Source organism: Euleptes europaea, chromosome 6, assembly GCF_029931775.1.
Source record: "Euleptes europaea isolate rEulEur1 chromosome 6, rEulEur1.hap1, whole genome shotgun sequence".
Lineage (NCBI taxonomy): Eukaryota > Metazoa > Chordata > Lepidosauria > Squamata > Sphaerodactylidae > Euleptes > Euleptes europaea.
The window spans coordinates 101463124-101476444 of record NC_079317.1 but is presented as its reverse complement, the minus strand read 5'-3'; the positions used below and the strand labels follow the sequence as shown (position 1 = coordinate 101476444).

Here is a 13321-nt window from a genome sequence, read left to right as displayed (position 1 = left end):
AACTCTTAGTTCTCTGAATGAAATCAGAGGCTTGTCTCTGGCTGGAAAGTGCTTAAAGAGAGTAACTTATTCTGGGCTAGTTTTTCACAAGTAGTTTGGAGACACGGAAGTTTCCTGACATTTGCAAATGATCTGTGTTCACTTATTGTTCAATGCCATAAACTTGAATAAGCTACATAGTAATTCTGGGTGATTTTCTATCGTGCATGGCAATACTTGAATAATCATTGCCAAATTCAAACCGCACATGGAGAAAGTAAGAAAAATATTCGCTTGGGGGAGTCTGGATATATGGGGGGGCACCATTCCACTCCACGTGTGACTCCCTGGTAACCGATGGTGCCACAAAAGCCACTTCTCTTGCACTGCCACATTGGCAACCTCTTGCTGTCTGTCAAAGAGGCAGAGGGCCAAGAGCCATGCTGCCCGCATGCTGGACCAGGGGTGCTCCTTTGTCAAAGGGGATGCAGTGCCAGCCCTTCTACTGCAGGGTTTTGGGTCAAGGAGGGTATCTTGGTGCTCCATACCTAGAGACGTCCCTGTCTTTATTGCACAGCAGCAGAGAGGGTTCACACTGTGGAATGTGCCATCGGAGCCACAGAGAGTTGCAGACCCACAGGCAAGTGGTCGGAGCAGCTGGCCAGCTTGGTGACAAAGGAGAATTTCTCCACAGCCTGGGGATAAACAGGGAGAGGCAGAGAAGTGAGAGAACTGAGTAAGGGAGAATCCAGCCAGGGGGAAAGAGCTGGGAGAACATGGCTGGGAGAACAGCTGAAACGTCAGGTCCACACACACAGTTGGATCCAGGAAACATGAGCTTCTGACAGGAAGGTAGCCCCAGCATGGCATATAACTGCTTGACCTTGCCCTCACCATGTGTGTCTAGAGCAGCAGACATTACCCTAGTGTGTATCACCAGAATAATCAGCAGGCACACTTTGGATGTCTGCGGTGCTTTGGAGAGAGTTCATGAGCTCAGAAGGGGGGGCCTGGGGTTCAGGGAGAACAGCTGGCCCAGCAAAGTCAAGCTAAGCAGAGAACTGACTAGGGATTTCCCCACCCACATCTCTTCTTCCCTGGTACTACAAGGAGGAATTCAACAGGGTCTTCCTTCCCCCTCTCAGCTTCAAAGAGTGAGCAGTACGGATACCAGTCTCCAGGTAGGACCTGAGAATCCCTCAGAATTACAGCTCATCTCCAGACTACAGAGACCAGTTCCCCTGGAGAAAATGGATGCTTTGGAGGGTGGACTCTATGGCATTATATTCCAGAGGTCTCTGTCTTCCACAGGCACCATCCCCAAATCCCCAGGAGTTTACCAACCTGGATCTGGCAACCCTACCCACCCCATCCCCTGCTGGTGGCCAGGGAGGACCTGGCCACCCTAGTGAGGCATGAAAGCTAGGGATTCCTTTGGGCTTACTCTGCATAGTTGTATTTCATCCCTGGTACTGCAGAAAGGCCCAACAGGAGTCCATACGAACATAAGAAAAGCCATGCTGGATCAGACCAAGGCCCATCAAGTCCAGCAGTCTGCTCACACAGTGGCCAACCAGGTGCCTCTAGGAAGCCCCCAAACAAGACGACTGCAGCAGCACCATCCTGCCTGTGTCTCACAGCACCTAATATATTTGGCATTTTCCTTTGATCCTGGAGAGAATAGGTACACATCATGACTTGTATCCATTTTAACTAGTAGCCATGAATACCCCTCTCCTCCATGAACATGTCCACTCCCCTCTTAAAGCCTTCTAAGTTGGTAGCCATCACCGCATCCTGGAGCAGGGAGTTCCACAATTTCACTCTGCCTCCTGCCACAGAGTCCTTTTCCCAGGTCTCTGCCCTTGTCCAATCCCTTTGCAGGGCCTAGGCTGACACTCGCCCAGGTCTCTATGGAAGGATTCTGCTTCGGAACAGCCATTCAGAGACAGGCAAGTGTGCTAGTACTCTTGGCCCTTCCCAATTCATAGGTAACAGAGATGCCATTCTCCTCTCTCCCCACCCCCAAGAATTGGTATGCACACAACTACTCAACTCACCACTTTCAGTTCCCCAGGGCCATGGTGCTCCTGGTAAAGGATATAGTCCAGGCGGCGTCCCTCACTCCAGACTGCTGAAAGGTCAGGCTGCCCATCTGCCAGAATGGGGCCTTCCAGGTACTTTCCCCTCTCCTTTTCATCCTCCAACGTCCTGGAAGTGAATAAGCAAGGATAAACAAGGAGGAGACTGCCCAGAGGGACAGTTCTTAGTGGACCTGCAGCTCTCCTGATGGTGCTCCACTATAATCTTCCCCAGAAGGGCCTGCCACCTCAGCCTGGTCTGGCGTAAAGCATTAGAGACCTCCAAAGAAGACCCCCATGAGATCAATATGGCAGTAACGATACACATGTGTCCCCCCCCGAGATTTGCTGCCCCCAGTGCTGCGCCCTTCCCCATCAAGTGAAGAGGTTGGTGCTTTGTTAGCCCGAGGAGCTCTGCAGCTCTCCATGTATCCCAAGTCTCCCCCTTACCTCTTCATGTTCTCTGGGGTTGCAACTGCCTCATCATAGATCTTTAGAGAGTTCATCATAGTGCCTGTGGAATTCAGAGCAGTAATTTTAGCCTCTGGCATGATGCTGCCCTTACAGTTTCATGCTTTGCCTCACATGACTAATCAGAAAGTTCCAGGTTAAGAAAATAGGGTGTGGATGCGGGGAGGAAGAGGGGGCTCTAGTAGCTTCCAGTTACACCACACCCCACTCTTGTCAAGGCCTCTTCTCCCACCTTGAAAAAGCTCCCAGGGCATGCAAGGATCTCGTGGGGATCCCACCCAGTACAAGACTTTTTAGTACTAGACCTCCACAAGGAGCCTCTGTGGTACTATGTGCCTTCCACCTTTTGGGACACAGGTAGAGTTGCCAGCTGTGGGTTGGGAAATACATGGAGATTTGGAGGGGGGTGAAGCCTGGAAAAGGTGAGGTGTGGGTAGGAGAGAGACCTCAGCAGGGTATAATGCCATAGAGTCCACCCTCCAAAGCAGCCATTTTCTCCAGGGGAACTGTTCTTGGTTGATCAACTGCAATAGTGGGGAGCTTAGGGTTGCCAACCTCCAGGTAGTAGCTGGAGATCTCCTGCTATAACAACTAATCTCCAGTTTAGAGATCAGTTCACCTGGACAAAATGGCCACTTTGGCAGTTGGAATCTATGGCATTGAAGTCCCTCCTCTCCTCAGGCTTCAACCCAAGAACCTCCCACCAGTGGAGAAGGTTTTCTGGCAACCCTAGGGGAGCTCCAGGTGCCACCTAGAGGTTGGCAACCCTAGATACTTGAGAGGATGACAAATGGGGCATCCTGGGGAAGAGAGGCCTGCAGCCTGAAGGAGACACTCACCAAGAGCCCAGGGCTTGTCCTGCTGCGGCCCAATGCGACATGGATCTGTGTATAGGTTAAAGATCTCATGAACTTGCTCCAACTCATCAGCTAGGGGAAAAGGAGAGGGCAGGGCAGTGAGGTGGCATCTCCAGACACCCCAGTTGGTCTTCTGCACCTCCCTCCTGGTTTCCCAGCCCAGCTCCTACCTGAAGAACAGTTGTCAAAGTTTAAATCCCCACAGAAGACATCAAAGGCCACAATGTCTCCTCGCTGAGCATTTGTCTCCTGAAACTGCTTTGTCCAATGCAGAGCTTGCTTTAGCTGGTCACACCGGATCTGCGCACCACCTGTGAAGAAGAAATTGAGTTGCATTAGCGTTTTGGCACACCCTTCACACAAGTGCACATCAAATCTTGCTGGGAAGGGTAGAGAGAGATGCATTTCCAGACCACCCTTGGAGAGCCCCAAGACCCAGAGCAACCCTTCCCTGCTCCTGGAGACTGGTAAGGCGAGAAGCAAGTCCACAGACCTTTTGGGGGGTAGGTGGACACAAGCATGCCTCCCCACCAGTCTGCTGCAAGTGCTACTCCAACCCCAAGACCAGTGTGTTCCTGAGTAGGAAAGAGGTACAGAATGCCCACACCCTGTTCCCAGGAGAAAGGTTCATGCTCCCCTGCAGAAAACTAGTTTGGGGAGTGGGGGAGGAAATCAGCTTTTGTGGAAGAGAGTGCATGCAGAAGATCCCAGGCTGAAACACTGGCATTTAAAAAAAAAAATATTAAACAATTGTAAAAACTCTCCTTAAAACACTGTTGGATAGCAGAGCTAGTTTTCCTCCTCCAAAGACTCTGAAGAGCTGCTGCTATTCTTCGCAAACAATACTGTAGATAGACAGACTCTCCCTGGCAGCTTCATGTGTTCCTCTTCAGTGGGGAATAAGTAGGCTAAGAATTATATAAGTTACACTACAAAGTTGATAGTCATAGTCTAGGGAACTCACTGCCATAAGATGTTTCAAGCCATTTTTTTATTTTAAAATCGGATGTTACCATATTGGTGGCTATTAACCACAATGGATAAATGTGCAGTTTCCATATTCTAAGGCAGCATACGTTTGACCATCAGATCCAACACCATCACCAACTTCAACTGCTAGTTAGCTTGTAGTGGGGGACCTGGCTAGCCACCATCAGGGACAGAGTACTGGGTTCAATAGGCATTTTTCCTGACTTTGGCACAGATTTTAAGGCTCTTAAGGACCAGATTCTGGCTTGACCTGCTAGACAGTAAGGTTGACACAGCAATTCCAGGAGGCAGCCAAGGGAGTCAGTCTCTAGGAACACCCAGCACGCCTTCTGTCTCACAACCATCAGCCATATAGTCAGTAATACAAGCCTGTCTGCTACAGGAAATAGCTCACACTTACCTGTGTTGGCATCAAGGTGGGTGCAGTATATGTATCCCACAATCCTTTGCCCTTGGGAAACTCCCAGCTGAACCTGAGACATGCAAATCAAGAAGTAATTGCAGGCAGAACATCACACAGGGGCAAGTGCGAAACCCCAAGTGTGAAAAATGTGCATCTCAAGCAACCACTGTGGACTTGGTGCAGAACTAAGGATATGCTGTGACTTTACTCTTTAAGGAGACTGTTATGCATTCCCACCTCCAACACCAGCCAGGTGGAAGCAAGGAGGTGCCTGTCTTGCCCCCAGCATTGCATTTTTGGCTTCTAAGCCCCCACCCCACCCCACCCCACCCCACCCCACCCCACACACACACACACATGTGCCAACAGCCTATCCTTAAGGTGTAGTGATTAAGAGCGGTGGACTCTTATCTGGAGAACCAGGTTTGATTCCCCACTCCTCTAAATAAGTGGCAGACTCTAACCTAGTGAACCAGGTTTGTTTCCCCGCTCCTCTGCATGAAGCCAGCTGGGTGGGTTAAGTCACAATTCTCTCAGAACTCTCTCAGCCCCACCTACCTCACAAGGGGTCTGTTGTGGGGAGGGGGAGGCAAGGCAATTGTAAGCCCCTTTGAGACTCCTTAAAGGTAGAGAAAAAGTGGGGTATAAAAACCAACTCTTCTTCTTTCAGCGTGGTGTAGTGGTTAAGAGCGGTGGTTTGGAGCAGAGGACTCTGATCTGGAGAACAGGGTTTGATTCCCCACTCCTCCGCATGAGCGGCGGAGGCTAATCTGGTGAACTGGATTTGTTTCCCCACTCCTCCACATGAAACCAGCTCGGTGACCTTGGGCTAGTCACACTCTCTCAGCCCCACCTACCTCACAGGGTGTCTGTTGTGGGGAGGGGGAGGGAAGGTGATTGTAAGCTGGTTTGATTCTTTCTAGCTGGGTGCTAAGCAATTATTGACCCTTGTAGGACAATGAATAGTGTGGGAGGGACTGTGGCTCAGTGCTAAAGCATCTACTTTGCATGCAGGAGGTCCCAGCTTCATTTCCTGGTGGATGAGGATCAAATCCCCACTTTCCCATGGAAGCTTGCTGGGTGACCTTGGGCCAGTCACACACCCTCAGCCTAACCTACCTCACAGGGTTGTTGTGAGGATAAAATGGAGGACAGTAGAGCAATGAGGTATAAAAGAAGCAAATAAATAAATAGTATGTGATGGGGAAAACTCTGCCTGAGATTCTGGAGAGCTGCTGCCCATCAGAGTATCTTTCTTTAATTCCACCTGTTCTTAGGCTGAGGTCTTGAACAATAAAACCACAAATTTATATGAGACCCATATCTAAAAACACCTCCCTTCGACGCTTCTCTGCAGCCTCTAAAAAACAAGCAACATAATAAGTACATTGAGGGTCAGTGTCCTCTAGGAGGAACTGGACCTTTTGCTGTGAAGTTGCTCTAGAAAATGTGGACCATTTATTAAAACATGGCATAACTCTGAGTATCAACAATGTGTGCCTTGATAGATCAATGGTCTGACTCAATATAACACAGTTTTATGTCTGTCCCTGCCCCACAGATGCTGCCCCTCACCTGAACACAGAGCAATCCTTTGGCAGAAAGGGCATCCAAGTTTCTACCATTGGGGTAACAGTGGTACTGCACAGCCAGCACAGGGTAACGGCTGGCCAGGAAAAGCCCGCTGTTGAGCAGTTTCAAGCAGTTGAGCCGTTTCCAGTAGCCACAGAGTTTTGAGCAACTGAGCCATTTCAAGGCAGAGCAGCAAATGAAACCATAGAAGCCCACATCGTAGATGATGTGCTCATAGTAGGGGCCAAGGGATTGGCGCAGGCAGGCTGCTGCATCCTCGTCAAAAACCTCCTGCAGGCACAAAAAGTCTACATTTGGGGGAAAGGAGGCAATGATCTCCCATGGCGAAGTGGCCTTTTCCTCATCAAGGGGCATCTTGATGGCCGTATCAACGTCAATCCTATAGGAGCTGGATTCGGTGGCCCCGTACGTCTTCCCAATGGAGATGTCAAAGCCATTGTAGAAGTTGCCTCTGGAGTTTGCATCACACGGTGGAACGACGCGGCTTGCAGCCTGCACAAATCCTTGGGCAATCTGTTCCGAACGCTCCTGGGTCTGTCCCAGGTTACTGTATTTGGCCAAGCCGTCAGGCAGGAGGCAAACGTTGGAACTGACAAAGTGGAAGTGCTTGGCCTTACCAGGAAGCATCCACTCTTCTGGTGGAGTCTGCCTGGGCATGTGCTGGTAAGCAAAAGGACGGCGGGCAACCTGGAGGAGAAGCCACACCGGCAGGCACAGCACAGTGGAAGGTAAAGAGGCTAACAGGAGCAACAGGAAGATGAGGCCCTTACATAAGACCCACAGGGCATATGGCAGGCATCGCTGGCGCTGGTACGCCTGCTTCTCCGCTGTGGTTGGCTTCAAGGCCAGCAGCTTGTTCAAGGACCAATAGCTGAAGTTCATGATTCTTCTGACTATGATATCCACACTCCCCAAAAAGCAGCTGGAGAAAGGAGACTCTCGCGGACCCATCTTGGGTGGTACTTGTACTGTCTGGAGAAGCTGTTCTGAGCTGTGAATGGGCTGCAAAGGCTGATGTTTGGGTCACTGTCCGTCACTTTGTGCCAGGTGCTGCAAGAGAGAAAGAGTGAAGGGCTGGGGATAGCGGAGGAACCCTATTGAAGTCCCTCCCCTCTCCAAACCCTGCCCTCCTCAGGTTCCCCCCCCCCAAATCTCCAGGTATTTCCCAACCCAGAGCTGGCAACCCTAGGTGTAATGACAGTTTTGGGGCAGTGCCAGCTCCCAAGTATTTTAGATCACCTAATAGCAAACCACCTTCTAACATCTCTTGTCTTGAAAACCCTAAGGGGTCACCAAAAGTCAGCTGTGACTCGATGGCAAAAAAAATATAGTAGAGAGGACTTTTTTTTTTTAAGTATCATGCCTGCTTTATTAAGCCCTTGTTGAAAGCTGTTGTTTTACTCCAAGGTGTTGTATTGTTCGATGCCCCCTCTTTTTTGGGGGGGGGTCTTCTTTTAGTGTGACAGAATTTGGGCTGGGGTAGGGTTATTTGTAGGGAATAGTGCTTTAAAGATTCTTGGTTATTGTAGTTTTAATATACCATAAGCCTCCTCGGTTACAATTCTGCAAAGAAGTGAGATATAAATATTTTAACTATAAGAAGCATGTTTTTAAAAACCTTCTTGGCTTCTGCGTCTAACACAGGTGAGTGTGGTACATAGTGTATGGAAGGGGATGAAATCCTGGCCCTGTGCTGGCTTTGTGGCTGGGTTAAGCACCACCACCACCCCCAAGATTCAAACTGGCTAGCCCTGGCCCCGTGCTCCAAGGCACCAGCTGCAGAGGGGGCTAAAAGTCTCCATGCTCTCATGGAGAGAAGAAGACCTCAGCGCCGTCTCTCCCATGACAGCCAAGGCTGAGGGTGAGCCAATTCTGGGAACAGAGAAATGTCTGGGCCTGCAGCATGGCAATGTTCATACTCCCCCCCTCCCCACCCCAAGGATCTCCCAGGAGGAAGACCATTATGCCCCTACTAAGGGAGTGAAAGATGTACTTCCACCACATTCTATTCTTTCTTGACCAGGAGGATCTCCCCACATGCCAGAGTCCTCTGACATGCCAGTAGCTTCTTCCTATCTGCCAGCTCCTCAGGGTTTGCCAAGACTGGTCTTGCAAGCATCCTCCCTGGCTGGACACAGCCAGAGGCAGAGGTGGCAGAGGTTTGCTGGGCCGTATGCTAAAGATCCCTTTTTCAGGCCGGCTGTGTCCCTGCCCTCTTCAGTCAGTGGATTCCTTGGTACATATCCTTTTGCTCTGTCCTTACGTATACCAACTTAGGCTAAAATGGATTATACCATGTTTTAACAAATGGTCCACATCTTCTCGAGCATCTTTGGAGCAAAAGCCTCAGTTCCTCTTAGAGGATTCTGACCCTCAACCTATTTATTTTGCTGTTCGTTTTCTGTAGGAGGCAGAGAAGAGACGAAGGGAGGTGCTTTTAGAGATGGGTCTTATTTAAGTTTTATGGTTTTGTTTTTCAAGACCTCGTTCTAAGAACAGGGGGGGAAAGAAAGAAAGAAAGAAAGAAAGAAAGAAAGAAAGAAAGAAAGAAAGAAAGAAAGAAAGAAAGAAAGAAAGAAAGAAAGAAAGAAAGAAAGAAGCTGCAGAGGCAGGACTGACAGCCAGATTCACACAACCCATAAAGGTCCTGCAGAGGTGCACTTCCACATGGCAGGTCTAGGACTGTGGAGGTGGCAGAGAGGGATTGGGCCCCATTTCTTGGCTCTGCACAATAAACAAGCCAGCGCCCACTGCATATTTTGTAGGCAAATCTCCAGGTGCTGTCCCAGGGGTGGGGCACATTCCCTGAAGCCTGCAGATCCAAAAGAAGTAGGTGTGCATACAACAAAGGTACAACCGTCTATGAAGTTTCCTTTGGCATGAGTTTTGAACTGGCACCCTACTTTCTGATTGGTCCAAAGAGTGAACTCTCTGCCCAGGAAAACTCTAGAAAAATGGGTCCCACCGGACCAGCCAGCACATCAGCCTTACAGCTTGCCAAGGAGCCAAGCCCAGGTGATGATAGGGGGGGGGGCGCTGAACTATCTCACAGAAGAAGGAATTCTTCCAGAATTTTGAGTGTTAGATACTTAAAAATTGTGTATTTTTACAGTACTTCTGACTTTCCCCCACTTTTTCTGTAAATTTGTCGCACTACCTGCACTTGGTAATAAAAAGTATAAAACTTTCCACTTTGAGTGGAAGGAGATCCTGGGGTGACTGACCCATGTGCCTACTGCTCTAAGCACTCTATAATCCAAAATCCTGGCTCTTCATCACACACGTGCATGCAGGCATATGTTCAAGGACTGATCTGTAGTCTGACTTGGGGCAGTTGGGGTTTTAATAATCTTTAGGTTCAAGTTCAACTCCAAGTGGTGACAAGTGGAAATTACTGAGGATAATCTGCTCTTCTGGTGCTCCCACGGGCTGAGAAAGAAAGTTGGAGGTTATAGACTTGAAGAGCCTGAGTGAAAATGCCTAACCTCATGGCATCAGGAAGAAAGTCCCATTGTGAGGAGCTGTTTCTTTAAGAGAAGCTCATCATAGAGCCTCATCAGAACTCGTTTCCGCCAGTTTCTCGTGGAGTTGTTTCACTTTCCAGTTTACAGAATAGGGCCAGTGTTACAGTGGCTGTATTTTACTTTCTGGGTACTCTGTGTTATCCTGAACATTACAGAGCACCAATCTGAATAATAGAATAAGTAAAAAAATTCAAACAACATCAGTGTATCTAATTCTCAACGTGGTCCCTGTGGGTTCTTAAATCATAATTAGGATCAAAGAACAGACAAGAAGTATATTTCCACCATCCTGAGAAAAGCTACAGGTTTCCAGAAAAATATAACATCTTTAAAAAACACGTTGGCTGGGTTAAAACTCAAAATAATGGAAGCAGTGCCTGTAGCTTTAAGAAATGAATATCTTTAATGGCCATTGCTAGGCAACCACAACAGTATCGAGAGCCTTTAAGCCTTGTTTTCTGTCAGTATAAGGCAGGGAAAGTGGCAGGGCCCTTTCCAAGGCTGTTTTGGCCTTTGAGGGAGGACTCATTGGAGCCAGGCCTGGCAGCAACCACTGGGCTACTTACTACCACCCAAACTGTATGACACTCAAGCCCAGCTGCTTGCTATTGTTCAACATCAATTACCCCAGAAAAGCCAGTGGTATAGTGATTAGGATTTCGACTAGGATCTGGAAGCCCCAGTTTCAAATCTCTCTGCCATGGAGCTCATTGGTTGACCTTGGGCCAAGTCACACACTCTCAGCCTAATCTACCTCACAAGATTGTTATGAGGATGGAATGGGAGAGAGGGGGACGATGTAATCTTTGGGTTCCCACCGTAGAGAAAGGGGGAGTATAAATGAATTAAATAAATAATAAGTATAGCTGAAGATGAGGGACAGAAAAAAGGTGGGTTGGTAGGTGGGTTGGAGAAAAGGAAGCAGAGAAAATTGACGATATGGGGGCTGTCAGGAGGAGGAAGACAGGTAATAGTGTGGTGAGGGAATATAGTGGGAAGCAGAGTGCCCCCTTGCTAGTCCTTGCGGGTTCCCCACTATGTAATTCAGCCTGGCCAGGCAGCCAGCAACACACAACCGGGCCAGCCCATGTGGTTGGCACCACATAATTGGACCTGGCCTGGCAGCTGGTACAACTCAACTGGACCTGACCCAGCTAAGGTTGCTAGGCTGCAGCTGGCAACCCCCCCCCCCAGAGTATTTAGGGGTAGGGACTGGTGTGCCAGTGTCATGCTGGCACGCTGATGTCACTTCTGGTTAAAAACAGAATTGTCATCATGGTATGGTCTAGGATTAGCAAAACTCTATGGTAAAGCCTTCAAGTTTTTGCAAATCTTAGAGCGTCCCAATACATCACTTTTGTTTTTCACTGGATGTGATGCCAGTGTCTGCCCCCATTTTCCCCCTATTTTCCCCATTTTCCCCCTATTTTCTCCCACGGGTGCTTCCGGCAGCAAATTACATTGCTTGGAAGCCTGGCAACCATTGTAGGGTTGCCAAGTGCCCGGTGGCGGCGGGTAAGATCCCTCCAATCCACAGGGCTACCTGCCGACCAGCTGAGGGCCAGCGGACAACGCGTGCCCATACAACACGCCTACATCACTTCAGGGTTTACCCAGAACTGACATGGACGCTCTAGCAACCTCTGCATGGAAACCATCGAGTTTTGGAAGATAAAACTGAAGACGAGGGTAGAAAAAACACAGGTCGACTGATGGGTGAGTGGGAAAGAGAGGAAGAAGAAAGAAAAGGGGTGAGGCTACAGGGGCTTGAAGAGCAAAGAAAAGAGGAAATAGTGGGGAAGGGGAAAATGAGATGCTCCCCACAAGAACCTGTAGGTCCCCCCCCCCTTGTTTTTCTCTATATTTCTTGCAGTATGTGCCAATGACCCAGAAGACACACAAAAGGTAGCTTCATTTCTTTATAGTTGCTGGGTGTGAATCTTTTGATGTCTTCAACAGCCTACAATTAACAGAGGGGGAGCAAGCCGATCCTAAATGCGTATTGCAAATGTCTGAAGAATAGTTCGCCCTTGTAAAAATGAGACATTTGGGAGGTACAATTTCAGTCAGAGTTAAAACATAATGTAAAACGGTGGAAGAGCCTGTGACTAATTGGAAGCTGCTGAAACCAGTCTTCCAATTTGGGAACATTATGGGCCAAGCTAGATGGGACAGCATCCATGGTTCTGACTCAAGTATACCTCCGCCATTTGAAGGTAATTTAAAAATGCCATGAGGACCTGATCCCACAGTGTGGCAGGGTGAGGTACTCTTGTCCCCCCTTCCCCCAATGCCTTTTCAAGTCCCAAAGCAGGCGGAGGGGGGGGGGGCGTCTAAAGCAGTGGTTGCTAGAGTTGCAAAAATGTCACCAAGAGTACATGAAGGTCATTTTGGAATGGAAGAATTTTAACAGAGAGAAAGGAACATTTTGAGCAGGCAACAGCAAGTCCTCCCTGCCCACATTCGATCGGATGTGTGGCGAAAAGAAACCAAGTAATAAAAAAGATGCTGCAATAGGCTGCGAAGTCTGAAGCTGATTCTTTTATGTCCCTATTAAAGAACATGTCCCTATTAAAACATGGGCTGTCCCCTGATGAACTTTGTACAATAGAGAACTGAAGACAAGACTGCCCACGTTAGTCAAAATGGATTGTCGAGGGGGGTTAATTCATGTGCATATACAGCAGAGGAAATATCAGGCCAAACAGAACAATGTTATGATGATGTACTGTAAAAAACTTCCACCCCTGCATAACAATGACCACGTTCATATTTATGGCAGCGAGCAGTGATCGAAGAAAGCAGTGGTGTCCTAGGAGGTAGCTCCTCGTTCATAAGCGGTAATCATATCAGATGGGCACACACAGAGATGAAACAGAAGGCACATGACTACACATCCCAAGAGGAAACTGACAAGGGACCATTATTCAACAGTCCCCACTGAGGAGGATATGGAAGTGGCACTGGGCGAACAAGAAGCTGCACAACAATCAGGAACAAAATCAACATGCACATCTGAAATCACCTATCACCTAATGGAGGCTCAAACATCCGTTGCAATGAAAATGTAGACCTGCGTACGCTAAAGTAAATATTGATTTGTTGAGTAAATTATTATTTTTTTGGTTCTTTATTTTATTTATTTATTTTGAAAAAGATGAAATTTGAGGAACTGCCTCTTTCCGAAAAGCTCGCGAGAATCAGCCCTGCTCTTTGGGATCTCTTTTCTTCCAAGGACACCCCACCCATCTCTTGACCTTGGCCAAGAACCTCCTCCCCCTCCCCTTGCAACTTCTTATTCTCCCCTCTCAATAGTGTACCAACTTGCAGTGGTTAGTAGACACCATGGCACCATTCAACAGTTTTCCTGGCACCCTGCCAAGTGTTTTTAGAAAGTGGGAGAGGCCAGGTGGGGTTCCTGCC

The 13321-nt window shown here is 48.5% G+C and overlaps 1 protein-coding gene across 1 annotated transcript; it reads right to left on the bottom strand.

Annotated features, from left to right (window-relative positions):
* Positions 1-569: 569 nt before the first annotated feature.
* LOC130479606 (sphingomyelin phosphodiesterase 5-like) lies at positions 570-7325 on the bottom strand. Its single transcript, XM_056852001.1, has 7 exons — positions 6357-7325; positions 4779-4851; positions 3559-3699; positions 3371-3460; positions 2511-2574; positions 2040-2190; positions 570-674 (listed from the first exon to the last, which is right to left on the bottom strand). Exons 1-7 carry the CDS (start codon positions 7323-7325, stop codon positions 570-572), a joined length of 1593 nt encoding a protein of 530 aa, XP_056707979.1.
* Positions 7326-13321: the final 5996 nt, after the last annotated feature.